The 15,794-nt window shown below is 57.7% G+C and overlaps 1 protein-coding gene across 1 annotated transcript in view; it reads right to left on the bottom strand.

Moving 5' to 3' along the window:
* CNTN2 (contactin 2) overlaps nt 1-15,794 on the bottom strand; it is a 32,247-nt gene that overhangs the window by 5,238 nt on the left and 11,215 nt on the right. Inside the window, exons 3-21 of the mRNA XM_036123867.2 lie at nt 12,899-13,043; nt 12,592-12,767; nt 12,365-12,460; nt 11,574-11,783; nt 11,192-11,291; nt 9,632-9,807; nt 9,121-9,257; nt 8,505-8,634; nt 6,926-7,076; nt 6,673-6,800; nt 6,158-6,333; nt 5,508-5,628; nt 4,833-4,991; nt 4,270-4,419; nt 2,321-2,391; nt 1,780-2,014; nt 1,334-1,446; nt 702-888; nt 56-168 (exon numbers count right to left, since the gene is read on the bottom strand). Of these exons, the coding sequence (XP_035979760.2) occupies nt 56-168; nt 702-888; nt 1,334-1,446; nt 1,780-2,014; nt 2,321-2,391; nt 4,270-4,419; nt 4,833-4,991; nt 5,508-5,628; nt 6,158-6,333; nt 6,673-6,800; nt 6,926-7,076; nt 8,505-8,634; nt 9,121-9,257; nt 9,632-9,807; nt 11,192-11,291; nt 11,574-11,783; nt 12,365-12,460; nt 12,592-12,767; nt 12,899-13,043 (2,774 nt within the window). The remainder of the gene's footprint in view (nt 1-55; nt 169-701; nt 889-1,333; nt 1,447-1,779; nt 2,015-2,320; nt 2,392-4,269; nt 4,420-4,832; nt 4,992-5,507; nt 5,629-6,157; nt 6,334-6,672; nt 6,801-6,925; nt 7,077-8,504; nt 8,635-9,120; nt 9,258-9,631; nt 9,808-11,191; nt 11,292-11,573; nt 11,784-12,364; nt 12,461-12,591; nt 12,768-12,898; nt 13,044-15,794) is intronic.

The raw sequence follows: 15,794 nt of genomic DNA, 5'->3' as shown, positions 1-15,794 counted from the left end.
GAAATTCAGAGGCGCTGTGCCCGACCACTCAGTGCCTGGTGGAGCCCTTCCTTACCTTATAGCCTGTGACTGCAGACTCATTTCGGAGAGGAACCACAGGATCCCACTTGATACTAAGACTGGAGCTTGAGAAAGTCCAGGAGATGTTGCCAGGAGGGCGCTGTGGGGCTGCCGGAGGAGGGAGAAAATTGAGAAATGTTCCCAATGTTTCCTCCCCAGCCGCCCCCTTGCCTTAGCTGGTCTTTTTCTAGGTGTCTGCCCACAGCCGTTAAACCCAGAACATTCTATCACAGCTGCCTAAGAAACAAACCTCATGAAAACCCAAAGGCTGGAGAAGGGAGAGGTGCTTCAGAGGCCATGAATTCTCCCTATTTTCATTAGTCTTTTTTTTTTTTCTTTAAAGATTTTATTTATTTATTTAGAGAAAGAATTCCAGCATGAGTGGGGGGAGGAGCAGAGGGAAGGGGAGAAGCAGGCTCCCTGATGAGCAGGGAGCCCAATTCGGGGCTTGATCCCAGCACCCCGGGATCATAGCCTGAGCCGAAGGCAGACACCCCACTGAGCTACCAAGGCACCCCTATTTTCATTAGTCTTGCTGTCTTGTATCTGTCCAGCCCAGAGCTAGTGGGCTAGAACGTTAGTCTTATCAAAGGGGAGAGAGTGGTCCTAGAGGCCCTCCCACCCCCAGGGGACAGACTCACGGGGCTTCATGGTGGTGGCATTGGCAGAAGGGCTGGCGGGCCCAGTGCCTGCCCGGTTGTAGGCCCGCACGGTCACGTGGTACTTGGTGTTGGCGTGCAGGCCAGTGACTCGGGCACTGGTGTCCAGCCCGGCTGTCCTCACTCGGTCAGCGGCTGCTTCTTTGTCGCCGGCCTTCCAGTAGCGGAGCTGAAGGGGGCAGGGGGACCCCTAGGGTCAGCAGCCAAGCCCACACCTCAGGGCGACCCTGACCCTGGCCCTGGCCACTGACATCCTGTTCCTCTCCTGCTCCCTCTGGTCCTCCTGACCCAGTCTCGGGTCTCAGAACCCGGACACTAGGTCATGAGCTCCAAGACAGCAGGGACACGTGCGCGTCGCTGCCGGCTTGCTGGCACCCCGCAGAGAGCCCAGGCAGGGCTGGCTCTAGGCAAGCACTTCCCTTCAAGCCTGTCCACAGCTCAGTCTTCGGCTCTGGGCGTCAGCCACAGGGGCTTGGCTAGGGCTGCCTCCCCAGGGCCGCCCAGACTGTGGCAATTCCCCACGTCAGTGAATGAGTGATCCCAGGAGGAGCGACCAGTGAGCTGTGAGGTGCCCCAGCCCCCCTTCCTCTCCCAGGTCCCAGGTCAGTGCTCACCTCATACCCCAGGAGGATGCCATTCATGTCCTGCTGCACGGGTTCCCAGGTCACGTTCATCTCTGAAGATGAGACCCCCTTGGCCCAGACCTTGGTAGGGGCCACCCTGGGCTCTGGGGACCGATACAGAATGGGTTTGGATTCCCCGGGGCCTCCCTGTGTCCTACAGAGATGCTGCCAACCGGGACTGCCCTTGCTTAGGATTTTCTAGAGCGCAGGGCCCTGGATGAAGGCCACGAGGGGGTTCCCACAGCATCCCCCAGGCCCGCTTCTCTTCCCAGAGAGCCCCCCCCTCCTCCTTCCCCCCGCCTGAGCGGGAGACAGGGTAGCCAGGGCTGGGAATGAGGCCAGTGGCCCGCCCGACCGCCTGGGGTGAGCAGCACCCTCCGCACGCACACCCCACGGCCCGGAGGTGGGGGCGGGGGCGAGCCCGGGGAGGGGCGCACCTTCCTCGGCCGAGTACACCAGCGCCGTGAGGCTCTCGGGCCCTTCCCCGCGGCGGTTGTAGCTGCGGATCTTGACCTCGAAGGGCGTGTAGGGCCGGACGCTGTCGTTGCTGTAGACGAAGTGCTGGGTGTGGGCGCCGGGCACCCGGGCGGTTTGCCAGCGGCCGCTGCCCTGCCTGCGGAAGGACAGCAGGTAGCCGAAGCCGTCTCCGTTCTGGTACTCCCGCGACATGGGCTGGGGGGCAAGAGCGTGGCGTGGGCGAGGGGCCGCCGGGCGTTTGCCTGCCCGGCCTCCGGCCCCACGCAGCCTCGGCCAAGCGGCGCAGCCCTGGGGCTTGGGCGGGGGGGGGGGAGTCCTGCAGTGAGTGCGAGGGGAGGGGAGAGGATGCTGCCCGTCCCCACTCGGGGCCGCACGGCGGCTCTGTCTGGGTCCTCTCTACACGCAGCGCAAATCTGGAGATGCGTGGGGACGGGCGGGGGGCAGGACGTGTCCCTCCAGAGAGCTTGGAGGCACGGTTCTGCCTCTGTCCCTGCAGCTTACCGTCCAGTTGACGATGAGCTCTCCGGGGGCTCCACCCCCTCCGCTGAGTCCCGAGGGTGCCACCGAGGGGGCTGTCAGGGCAAAGGGACACAGATGTGGCTTGTGAATGGACCGTGACGGGGCACAAGCCTCGCGCCCGTGCCTGTGCAGCAGACTAGGATGGGGACACCCCTTCACACTGGCCCTAGTTTTGTCCTCCAACAGGCCCTCTGGACGTGGGCTCTGGAGTCAAGGGAGACCTGACATCAAGTCCCACCTCTGCCACTTACTAGCTGTGTGTCCCTGGGCAAGTTACTTGACCTCTCTGAGCCTGAGTGCCCTCTCCGTAAGATGAGGATAATAATGTTTCTCTCAAAGGGCTCTAAGAAGAATAAAATCCAACACAATGGTGCCTAGCTCATGTACCAGTCCATGCTCCGTAATAGTTGATGCTCCATAAATGATCTTTGTCTTCTTCTCTCCTGTCAGTTTAAACTAAATAAAAGAGACCAACTCCAGTTTGTTCTAAAATGAGGGGAATAAATCATCTGGAAGTGCAGTTAATGCAAAAAATATTTCTTTTGGGTTGCAGGGGGTTTTATTATTATTTTTCTCTTCATGGCAGATTTAATTTCCTAATTGTCTCTAGTATTCAACAAAACTGATATTAAAACAAGACTATTTAATTAGATCACGAGTCTTGGCAGGGGGTAACTTGGCTGAGCGACAAAATAGTTCCACAGAGAATCCAGCAAGGGGAAACTTACCACTTGATTCTGATGTCAGTAGTTTAGGGCCTTGTAATGTGCAAGGGGTGCTTAACCACATTGCCCATGTGATCCTGTGAGGTGGGCGTTCTTATCACCCTTGTCAAGTGGAAAGACCAAGGCCCAGAGCAGTTGAGTGACTTGCCTAAGGTCACACAGCTAATAAATGGCACAGTTCAAATTTGAACTCAACTCTTCTGATTTCAAAATCCATCATCTTTCTTCTGCACCCTAGCTGTCTTTTGCTCACCAACTCCTGGGATACCAGAATGAAGGAGACCACTCCCCTCCCTTCATTTGTCTCTCTAAGAAGTTCAACCAAAGAAGGGGCTTTTTCTGGAATTCCTTACTCTGGAGAGGTACCGGTTAAAAATGTTGACTGATTGGAGAGTTGGCCTGGGGCATATGGGAAACCATGTTTAAGGGACACAGGGAGGCAGACCCTTACTACACATGGGAGGGGGGAAGCCTGGGTGGCCAGGGAAAGGGAGACGGGGTCCTGATTCCATGTTGCCCATCTCAGGACCCCAAGGCTCTCATTCTGGACCTTCAGCTGTGAACGTCTCAGAGGGTGGGCAGGTGCCTCTCCTGGCTTCTCTCTCCTTCCTTCCCCACTCAAGATGTGACACCTACCTGCCTTTCAGGGAGGCTTGTGGGAAGATTGTCCCATTCCACCTGCTCTGAAGGATTTAGAGACACAGACTGCTTCCCTACACACACACACACACACACACACACACACACACACACACACACACACACACACCTTCCTCATTAACTGATTTCAGCAGCTCATGTACTACCAGGGAGGACATCTGCCCATCACCCCATGGTCCTGGGTTCAAGTCCAGGCTCTGCTGATGTGACTCTTCTCTTCTCCAGACTTTGATTTTTCCTTTTATTTTGAGATCATCGTAGATTCACATGCAGTTGTAAGGTTGGCCCATTTTTTAAAAGGAGGAGTTTGGACCGGATGGTTCTTCCAGCCCTGACAGGCCCAGGCCATGGCCCAGGGCAGAATGCATCGTGCGGTGCAACGGCCTTGCCCTGACTGTGTCCCTTTCTCATCTGTTTTGTTACAGTCCGAAGCCTGGTGAACAGGGTGGGAACTCCCGTAATTGCTGCTCCCCTGGGGTTCCCTGTCAGGAGGGCTAGGGGCTGTGCCCTGACGTTACTTCTCTTTGGGACCCCCAGGACTCTGACCTGCTTCCTTGGTCCGGATTTTGCTAGAGGGCCCACTGGGCTCCCCGGTGCCCAGGATGTTGCTGGCTAAGACCCGGAACTCATAGTCCATCCAGGGCGTGAGGCCCAGCACCTGCGCAGTCTCGGCGTTGCCCTCGATGTTGGCGGGATCTGCAAGGGACCCGGAGTCAGGGTGCTGGCACTTGTTAGTCTAGATGGAAAGGGCAGGGACTGGGCCTGCCTCACCCCACATCCGGGCCCTCATGTTGGTGCCTGCCATACGCTCAGTGCTCAGCACCTCTTTTAGAAAGGATGGGAAAACTAGTAGACTTCCCTGCCCGGGAGCCTCTGTTGATGCTGTGTGCATCCGTGTGAGCCGCAGAGATGGTCTGTCAGTGTTCTAAGGGCACAGACTGAGTGCTCCCTTCTCCAGCTCTCTTCCCATTCTCTTGCCATCCATGGGACCGCCTCCCCCAAGGGCCGGGGAGCTCCCTGCTGGCAGAGGAGCTAAGCTTGTCCCTGTCGGAAGTTCCCGGCTCAGCCAGGCCTTATCTGCACTGACCTGGGTGGACCCTCACACTTACTGGTGCGAACCTGCTTCCACTTCCCTGCAGGTGGAGTGCGGGCTTGCAGGGTGTACTTGGCAATGGGGCTGTGGTTGTCGAAACCTCGGCTCCAGCTGAGCTGGACGGTGGTGTCGCCAATGTTCCTCACCACCACGCCTCCTGGGGGACCTGGTGGACCTGCACCAGGGGGTCAGAGCACAGTGAGTCAGAACTGGGCAGCTTCAAATTTGAGCCAACCTCCTCCCGGCTGGCTTGGGCTGGTGCAGTACCCAGAGGGGGCAGCAGAGGGCGCAGTAAACACGTATGGGGTGGGAGGGCCAGGAATGGGGGCAGCAGCAGATGGGGGGCTGGGAGGTTGGAGAAATGTGTCCCAGGCTGGAGGGGCTCACGGAGGCCCTCACGTAGAGATGTGTATAGATTTCTCAGCGCCAGGCTTTGAAAAGTGCTGGCCTCAGCCGAGTTCTCCTGTCTAGGGAAGTGGATCTTTAAAATTATGACTCTGGAGGAGGAATAGTCTATTCATCTGGGACCTTCAAAAAACCACGGGATAAATTCGGCTCCGGGGACTTAGAAGCCCTTCTCTGTCAGAAGTCCTTCCCCACAGCTTTCTGGGAGAGGAGGGGAGTTAGGGAGGAAAGGTCAGAGTAGCCCAGCTGGCCCCTGGGGCAGGGGCGGGGTGGGAAACCCCATCACCTCGGACCAGGACTGTGGCCTCCTTGGACGCACTGTCCACCACCGTTTGGGCCATGCACGTGTACTTCCCGCCGTGACGCAGCTGGGCATTCAGGATGGTCAGATCCCCAACTGTCTCCTTCTGCACATGGGGGACAGAGAGTGGGGGGGCAGGTCAGAGGAGGGGGCCCTGGCTAGTGCAGTGAGCCATGAGACATGAGGTAGGGCTTGGAGTCCCCTGCTCCGTTATGTCCATGGACCCCTCAGCATCTCGGGGTTTCTGTCTGTTCAGTGGGAGGAATCAGCTACTCTTCTCTTAGTACCACGGGACTAAACAACAGTTTGTTACAGAGATAGTCAAACGTGGTCCAAGTTGATGATGTCATTTGCGTTGGGGTCAGGAAACAAGAACAGTAGTGGAGGCTTTGCTGGGCGCCTGGCATTCCAGGTTTGTCCCTAACCCTCTCCTAAAAGTATGGCCTTCAGGTGGGATCCAGGGAACTGCCTGTCTAAGGTAGGGGGTTCTTCTGAATCCAAGGATGAGCTTGCCACACATGCATTCCTCAGGGAATGGGGAAAGGCTCTGGGGGTAGTCACAGTGAAGGACATCTTGGGTCCCCTGTCTGTCAGAAGGAGGGAGGAGCCGAGAATTTTCTGGCTTCAGGCCTTACCGCGCTGGCCCTCCGGTAGTGACCCCCAGGCTTATCGAGGTCGATGGGGAAGTCATCCAGGGTCCAGATGAAGGTGAGGTCCATGGTGGGGTCATGGGAGGCGTGGCATTGCAGGGTCAGGCTATCTCCCAAGTTGATGTCCGCACTCGAGGGAGCTAGAGTGATCTTGGTTGCATCTGCCAAGCAAAACAATGTCCCGGGGTGGATGGGGGAGGAGAGGCCCAGGCAGAGGCAGCAGGGCAGGGTGAGAGGGTTGGACCCTAAGCCCCAGGAAAGAGAAGAGGCAGCAGGGCCAACAGGATCTTGACCTCCCAGGAGCCTCACGAGTGTGTGAGAGGGAGGCAGGAGTAGATTCTGGATGGTGGCACGGGGGTGGTCCCAAATGAAGTCCAATCCTGGGATAGCCTCAAAACTAAACTAGGAGGAAGGTGGGAGCACAAGAGCAGGGTGGTGAGGGGGGACTGGCGCCCCGTGGCAGCTGAGCCACCTGCCCTCCGCCAAGCCACAGCCCTCACCTCGCACAGATAGGATGCCCGTGCTATTGGCTTTCCCCATGAAGTTCTCAGCGAAGCAGGTGTATTTGCCCTCATCTGACCGGCTGATGTTTCTTATGATCAAGGTGCCGTCCGGAGTTACAGTCACTCTGCAGCAAGGAGAAAGCAGATCTGGCCAACCTAGGGTCACACTGTCGTCATCACGGGAAGGGGACTCGCCTTCAGGCTGGATGAGGAGGAGCAGGAATTGGGCCGGGTGGAGTAGAGGTTGTACCTGCTGCTGTTGACCAAAATCTCAGTGCCTTTGCTCCAGAGTACCACGGCCTTCGGAGCCGCCCGGGGCTGACAGGGGATAGCAACCTCTCCCCCGCGGGCCGCAGGGATCAGACGCTTTACAGGGTTCAGCCTGAAGTCGGGGGCCAGAGCTAGAAGGAAAGGGGAGTGCCCTGCAGTCACCCAGGGAATCCTAACACTGCCCATTGCCTTGATGAAGACGTCCCCTGGCTCCACGCTACACACTTTACGTACTTTACGTACCCTCCGAGGCCAATCCATGAGTGACTTGCAGTAGCTGCACTGCCCAAATACACCCAGAATCCAGCCCCTTTCTGGTCACCCCCCAAAACTGCCACCACGCTGGCCCAAGCCACCAAATCTCCTGCAGAACTACTGAAAAGCCCCCTAGTCGGTCTTCCTGTTTTTGCACTTTCTTTCTACAATCTCTTCCTCCACTCAGCAGCCTGGCATATCTTTTAAGAAACTTAAACACACACTCAGGATGAAGTCCAGCTCCTCACAAGGGCTCACAAATACGACCCCACCTCTCCACTCACCTCTCACACCACTCTCCTTCATTTATTATGCTCCAATCACCTGGGCCATTTTCTGTCCTTTGAGGATGCCAACGTTTTTTCCTGCCTCGGGACCTTTGCACTTGCCATACATTTTGCTTAAAAATCCCTCAGATCTTTGCGTGGCTGGCTCCTTGTTAACACTCAGGTCACACTCCAAGTATGACTTCCTCCAAGAGGTGTGGCCACCCTGTCTAACTGGCCCACCTTCCTCCTACCACTCTGCTGGATTTTCTTTATACTGTAATTTTCTTATGGCTGTCCAAAATTATTTAATTACATGATTTTGTGATTGTCCCTCTCTCTCCACTGGATTGTAAGATACTTGAAGGCAGAGACCTTATCTTTCATGTTCACTCCCTAGAAGGTGTTGAATAAATATTGGTTGAAGGAACGAATAAAAGAATGAGTCTTAGTTAAGCTCACTACAACTTGATGAGGTAGGTATCACTATACCCATTTTACAGATGAGGAAACCAAGGCCCCGTGAGCTCAAATCATATAACTAAGAACACTAGCACCAGCGGACATTTATTGGGCACCTGTTCCGTGACAGACAGGTCCTCTCTGCTTTACCTCTATCTCATCTCCTCTTCCAAAGAGCAGCACAAGGGCGGGACTGTTATTGCCCACCTTTTATACATCAAGAAACTGAGACACAAAAGATTAAGTTGCCAAAGGTCACATAGCGGAAGGGGCTGGTTTAAACACAAATCTAATTGATTTGGTTGCCAATGATTTTCACCCCCTTGTTCACAGCAGCCAACAACTTACTTTAACCGTGCCAGACACGGTTACAAGCCAGAGACCCCGTCTTCGGGAAGCTCCCAATCTAGTGTCTCATCTCCTTTCTTCGATCCCTCTGTTCTGCTCAGAAGCCATTGGAAAACTGCGGGAAGCTGCCCGCGTGTGTTCGTGTGTTTAGAAACGCCGCAGCTCAGAACGCTGGGAGCCCCTAGCTGCATGTCCTTGCCGACGGCCCCTGCCCACCTGGGCCCATACCTTGCACAGCCAGCTCGGCACTGGCATAGATGGTGCCGTGCTTGTTCTCCGCCACACACTGGTACATGCCCGAGTCCTCCAGGCTCAGCTTGGAGAAGCGCAGGTCCCCAGCCAGCACCTCGACACGGGACTGTGCCCAAGAGAGCAGGGGTGGGGCATGAGGGGCATGAGGACTGCTGGAGTGCTGGAGGACGGGGCGGGGGGCAGGGGGGCGCTGGGGGCAGTGGAGACTCTAGGCGGCCACTAGGGGGGGCTCATTTGCCCATCTCAGGACCTCCTGGAATCCCAGGACTAGGGTTCCCCAGGCCCCTGCATATCAGCACACTGAAGCCAGAGGGACAAGGTGACCTACTCAGGACCACAGAGTGATTTTGTGACTCAGTTGTGCCTGGATCCAGGTCTCTGGACCCTCCAGTCAGGACTCTATCCTGGTGACCAGCCTGTGGCCGTGTGAATCTGGGATGGAAAGAAGCACCTAGAACCACCCGCCCCGTGGTGCCTTAATTGTCCCAGAGAGGCTGCAGTGGTGGTGCAGAGTCAGGGAGGAGAGTCTGGAAGGTGAGGGAACCAGGTGAGCAGCGGACAGCTGGTGTGTGGGAAGCCCCAAGTCTCCTACCTGGGAGGCCAGAGGCTCCCCGTTCCGCAGCCAGCGCACCGTGGGCCGGGGCTTGCCGGCCGCTGCACAGCCCCAACGCAGGTTGGAACCGATGTCAGCCTCCATGTCTGAGATCACCTTCAGCCACTCGGGCTGAGCTGCCGGAGGAAGGGGGAGAAAGGCCGGGGGTGAGCTGGGAGGAGCCTCCCGCTCAGAGTGGACCGGGATTGCAGTTCCTGTGACAGACAGCAGAGGGCGCCCTCAGCGTTCCGGGACGGGGTTGGGGGGGCGGAGCAGGTTGAAGGAAGTTGGCACGTGGTGTGTGTGCCAGTGGCTCTTTTAGCAACTTAAAGCATTCTAAAGTCTTCCATGTGCTCTCTGCAACCCCGAGTAAGCTCTGAGCTTCTGTTTCCACACCCAGTGCAATCCTGGGGCAGGAAGGCTTAAGCAAGGGGGCCTCCCCTCCCTGACTTTTGGATCTGCTTCCTCAGGGGTAAGAGTGAAGGCGGGGGAGGGTGTCCCAGCTGTGTACCCTGCACGATGATGCGGCCCTGGACGGTGTCGCGGCCCTTGGAGTTCTCCGCCTCACACTCATAGGTGCCCTCGTCCTCGAAGCTGACGCTGGGGATCTGCAGGGTGGGCTCGGCGGTGGCCCACTGGGGGGACAAGGAGCCGTCCACTTTGCGCCACTTGATCTGGGGGACGGGGCTGGCAGGGGAGACAAAGCCAGAGCGGGTGGGCTGCGCTAGGCAGACTCCCGTGTCCCCGCAGCTCTTGCTCGAAGATTCTCATGCCCTCCTGAGGTGCTGGGCGGGTGGGGATGGGGAGGAGGGGGGGAGGGAGAGGGGCAAGGGGGAAGGGCGGGGCCTCTCCCCCAGGTAGGCTCAGAGCACAGGTAGGGGAGAGGCTAGAAGTAGGGTTCCTCTCTCCTCTTGTCTCCCCTGCAGTAATTGTGACACCAGTGAACTTCCTTGTGGTTTGTACCCTGAAGCTGGCTTGCCCTCCCTTCCCCCACCCTGCACTGGCCACCGAGTCTGGGACTGCCTTCCTCAGCAATGGCCTGGGACCTGCGGTTCTATGGGTCCCCTTCCCCCTCTCCCCAACAGGCTTTGCCTTTACTTTTCAAAAGGCCTCTACTTATTAGTGATTCGTTTACTAAAATGGACTAAGGTATCAGTGAGTCTGAAAGGATTAATTCATTAACCTTCCATGTGCTTTCTTTTTCTTTTTTTTTTAAGTGGGTTCCACTCCCAGCTTGGAGCCCGACATGGGGCTCAAACCCAGGACCCTGAGATCAAGACCTGGGCTGAGATAAGAGTCAGATGCTTAACGGACCGAACCACCCAGGCGCCCCCCACATGCTTTAAATATGAATTTTCTGGAAGCCCAATAACTTTTCACAGAGCAGGGACATCCTAGGTATCCACAGGAGACCTGAGGGAAGAGGAGACCAATGTGCAAATCACATTGTTCTACAAACATTTGTTGAGCACCTGCTATTTGCTTAGCCCCGTTCCAACGAATCCTTTCTCTGGAAGAACAGGATTTCTATTGCAATTTTTGAAAGAGAACTGTTAGCATGCGTAGAACACTTACTAAATGCCGGACACTGTTCTGGGCACGTCATGTGTATTACCCCACTGGATCCGTCATGTGTATTACCCCACTGACCTCACTTCTTGCCTCTCCCCTGCCTGTGATGCAGGTACTATTTATGATGATTACCATGTACAAGTAAAGGACGCAGAGGCACAGAGAGGTTAAGTAGTTTATCCAGGGCCTCGCAGCCAGCCAGTGACAGAACTGGGATTTGAACCAGGCTGGCCAGGTTGGGATTCGTGCATGGCGCTACGTGCCTCCAGCCTGGGGTGCTGCATCAGCCCCCTGAGCCTGTCCCGCCTTGCTGGGAGCACCCAGAATGTGTCAGGCCCCTTCACTCAGAGTGACAGTGCTCAGTGAGGGGTGGTCCCTACCCACTGTGGGTCCACCGCGCTGCCAGACCCTGCCTGCCCTCTCCCTGGGGTGACCCGGGCCCCGGAGGGGCTCTGATAGGCTGTGCCCTGGCCTGCCCCCTCCCTCCTCCACCACTCACTTCCCAAAGGCGAAGCACTCCAGGGTGACCTGCTGCCCTACCAGCGCATAGGTCTCTGCTGGGAACCGAGCCTTGATGCTGGGTGCGAAGAGCCTGGTGTCTGCGAAGAGAGGGGTTTTGCCGATCGGACACAAGGGATGCAGGCCAGGTGCTCCTGGGCTTAGGATCTCAGCCCAGCTCAGAGCCGACTCTTTCTTGACCCCTGTTCCCCCTTGGGGGACTGGCAAGGGTCTGGGGCCCTGCGGCCGGAGGACCCGGGGTTCAGGCCCCAAACCCCGGGCTCTGTGAGCCGCTCTTCACAACCTCCAAGGGGAACTCTCTTTTCCTATTATCCGCCGACCCTTCCAGCTCCCTCCTCCGCACCATGCCCACCGACCCTGACCTTCAGCAGCCAGGTTGAGCTGAGCGAACTTGCTGAAGACGCTCTTGGTGGAGAAGTCCATGTGGCTGGTGGCCAGGCAGGAGTAGTTGCCCAGGTCTGAGGCGTTGGTCCGGGCAATGTACAGGTTCCCCGTGGTCTGGGACACGAAGTGACGCCCGTCCGTCGGGATGAAGTTGGGGAACTCGTTGAGGAGCCAGCGATAGGACAGGCCTATAGGACGTGGGGAGTTTGAGGAAACCACGGGGCGCTGGGCTGAGGGGGCAGCCGTGGGTGGGCCCCTCAGCATGCAGACCCTAGGGATCTCTAGACGTAGTCCTGAGGCCCCGGGCTCTGAGCTGGCCCTGAGGGGAGCCCTAGAAGAAAGATGTGACGGGGCGCCTGGGTGGCTCAGTCGTTAAGCGTCTGCCTTCGGCTCAGGTCATGATCCCGGGGTCCTGGGATTGAGCCCCGCATCAGGCTCTCTGCTCACTGGAGAGTCTGCTTCTCCCTCTCCCTCTCCCTCTGCTGTTCCCCCTGCTTGTTCTCTCTCTCTCTCTCAAATAAATAAAATCTAAAAAAAAAAAGAAAGATGTGACGGGGCGCCTGCCCTCGGGGTGCTCCCAGTCTGAAGGCGGAAGCAGGGCACAGAGTTAGAAAATGACAGACCCATGAAGGAAACACAAAATCATTTTGAGCTGGGGAGCCAGGGGTCCGTGCTTCCAAGGGCCACTCATTACCTTTACTCCATCCCTGAGTGACTGGAGGGCCCTCCTGTGCCCTGCGTCTAACCGTGCGCCAGGGCCCCGACTCACCTGGGTAGTGGGCAGGCGGGTTACAGGGCAGCATCACCCCCCAGCCTTCGTGGGTTTTCACCGGGTCTCGCTCCTCCTTCGAGAACTCCTGCAGAACTGGAGATAAAGACCAGGCACTCGGGCACCGTCCTCCAAGCCTTCACGGGACGTGGTCACCTGCCCTTCCTGGGCGCTCTTCCCAGCCCCCTACTGCCCTCCCCTGAAGTGCAGCACCCCGTGGGTCTCACAGCCGAAGCGGAGAACAGCCTCCCTGCTGACGACGGCGCCCACTGGGTTGGAGGCCAGGCACTGGTAGACGCCGGCGTCCTGGGCCTTGGTGGGGTTCATGATGACCAGGTTGCCCCCCACCAGCTGGTGGCGGGAACCTGGCTCCAGCTTCATCTCGGTGCCGTTCAGCTTCCACCTGCAGCAGGGGGCAGAGGGGGAGACCCTCCTGAGTCCTACTTGGCTGGACCCAGCCTGGGGGCAGGAATGAGGAAAAGCTGCACGGCTACCTGGGGCCTCCAGCACCCGCCATGGGGGGAGGGGTCTCACCTATAGGTGGCTGGAGGGCTGGCCCGGGCCCGGCACGCCAGCGTCACCTTCTCCTCCGTGGACTCCTCTGGGAATAGCAGACCGAGGGGCTGATCTTCAAAGACTGGCCCAAAGGTGGCCGGGGTTCCCCGGGCTGAACTCTGAGCTGTAGATGGGGGACACCACCAGAGGCCTCAGGGCCTAGGGCCCGATAGGGCAGTGCTGTCCAATAGAACATTCTGTGAGGATGGCAAGATGCCATTTTCTGCACTGCCCAATACTGTAGCCATGAGCCCCAGCTATCAAGCCCTCGAAATGTGGCCAGTGCAGCCGAGGAACCAAATTTTAAGTTTTATTTAATTTAAATTACTTAAAACTTGAATGTCAGCAGGCCGGGCAGGCCCCAGCTGGCCAAGTTAGTTGAGTCAATCACCCCTCCTATGCTCAGGTATTGAGCACGTGCTGTATGCCTGGCACCGGGCTAGACTGTGTTGCAAAAATGAATAAGACACAGTCCCTCTTCCTCAAGAGGCCTGCAGTCCAAGGAGGGAGACAGAGAAGGACAGGACAAGGTGGTGAGAGCTATAAAAGCAGCTGATGGGGGCGCCTGGGTGGCTCAGTCGGTTAAGTGACTGCCTTCAGCTCAGGTCATGATCCCAGTACTGGGATCGAGCCCCGCATCGGGCTCCCTGCTCAGCAGGCAGCCTGCTTCTCCCTCTCCCTCTGCCGCTCTCTCTCTCAAGTAAATAAATAAAATCTTAAAAAAAAAAAAAAAGAAAAGCAGCTGATGTTCTAGATGCAGGGGCCCTCAGGGCGGAAGCTGCTGATCTGCAGGGTGTGAGAGGCCTACGAAGTCACTGGTTAAAGAGGCGGAGAGAAGATGTGTGTCCCTGGGGCCTGATGCTCCTTCTGGGCCAACAGCAAGTGCTCCGGCTCTCGGCCTCTTACTAGCTGTTACAGAGCCCTTCTGAGCCTCAGCAGCCTCACCTATGAAATGGAAAGAATATGAACCCGCCCCCCTGGGTCTGGAGGACTGTTCAGTCTGGCACAGGGCGTGTGCTCTGGAAATGTCTGCGGGGCCCAAGCATGGGGCAGGGTGGAGGGTAGGGGAAGAAGGAAGGCTTTATGCGGGGAGGGGGGATGTGCAGCTTGCTTTGGAGGCATCTTTATACAGTGCCAGTGGGACAATTCAAGAAAGAGAGGCCCGGGAGACGAAATGACTCGTTTGTGGTCACAAGGCAACTCTGTGGCACACGCAGGTCCAGACTCCCGTCTCCCGAGTTTGCTGGGCAAACGGGTATCCCTGGTACAGATGGAGTTTTCATGCCTGGCCTCCTGCCAGGGCGGCTGCCTCTTTCTCCAGGCCCCATTGTTCAACCTCACCAGGGCGGGGGGGGGGGGGGGGGGATACTGAGGCACAGAGGGCAGTGTTTCACACCTGCCTTCCCACAGGGCTGGGGGGCGGGCTCCATTTGCTGACTCGCGGGGTCCGTCATGCTTTGCCTTTGTGGTGCTGGGCAGGAACCGGGCCACCCCTAATTGGCTCCTACCCCTCACTGCAGCTGGTTTCAGGCCCTCCTTGGTGGGTTGTGGGGGGGTGGGCTCCCCATTAACCAATTAGTGCCTCCTCTCCCCGCGCATCCAGCTGCCGGCCCCGCTCCAGGGGTGGGGGGGTGCACCCCATGCCACAGCTGAGGCCCAGCCCTGGACCCCAGGGAATGAGGGCGGCTGTTAAGCAGCTCTCAGAGTGAGGAAGGAGGCAGGGCTCCCTGAAATGGCATCCCCCATCGCCCTCCCGCCCACCCATCACTCTCCCTCCCTGCCGCCCCAGGCCTCAGAGGCCACAGCAGCGGTGCCAGCATGATCTCGGCCGGAGAGCGCAGCTTAATCCCAAGTTAATGACGGTGGTGGAGGGGACGGACCCCTGCCCCAGCTGGGACTGCCAGGACGGGCGGGCAAGGAGGGGCGGCGGGGGCAGCTGGAAGCCACCTTGGATGATAGCCGCTTCCAGGAACTGTGGGGATGGGGGGTGGCCGAGGGGGCCTGGGGCGCACTGAGGCTTTAAGACTGGTGTTCTTCCTGAGAAAGCTTTGTCCTCGGCACCCTGGGCCCAATACCCGCCCACACCTCTCTCACCTACACATACTTCCTGACACGCGCGCGCGCGCGCACACACGTACTCACCTCTCTGAGCTATCCCGCCAGATACACAGTCACGCACACATCTGTTCCACGCACACCAAGCTACAAATGTCCACGTGCGCTGATTTATACACACGCACGTATTCCTACTGATAAAAGCAGGTGCTATTTATTGAGTGCTTGCTCTTTATCGGATGCCACACTTTGTATTTCTTCTCTTACCCTCTTTACAAGACAGGCACTGACATTTCCTCACTTCCCTAACGTGGAAACAGATTTAGGCAAGTTCAATAACTTGCCCCAAATCGCACAGCGAGGAGGAGCAGATCCAGGGATTGGGATCCTGGCCAGCCGCACCCGTAGCCGGCGTCCTCAGCCACAGAGGTCATGATTCTTCCCCTCAGTCCCCATCAGACGCCTGTCCTCCCCCCCGCCCAGAGGTGCCATGTGGGCGCTTCCTCTGGAGGGCGGCGGGGGCGGAGAGCCATCACTCTTGCTGGAAGGTTTTCCAGGCACATCCGTCATCCCCCCAAATGTAGCACCCGGTCCACGCAACAACTCGCTGGCATTGGCACCGTCTTAAACATCCACAAACACACTCTCATTCACCCCACACCTTCCTCTGAGGCTGCACTCGCGCCCACCACGCACACACACACGCCCCCTCCCTTGTTGCCCGTGTTCCACATCCTCTCTGATTCTGATTCCCTGTTCTGGCAACGCTGCTCCCCCAAATATGGGCATCTGGAAGCCTCAGAGGAAGAGGCTAGAGAGA

Source organism: Halichoerus grypus, chromosome 7, assembly GCF_964656455.1.
Source record: "Halichoerus grypus chromosome 7, mHalGry1.hap1.1, whole genome shotgun sequence".
NCBI classification, from domain to species: Eukaryota; Metazoa; Chordata; class Mammalia; order Carnivora; family Phocidae; genus Halichoerus; species Halichoerus grypus.
The sequence above is the reverse complement of the archived record's forward strand: the minus strand, read 5'-3'. Positions and strand labels throughout refer to the sequence as shown.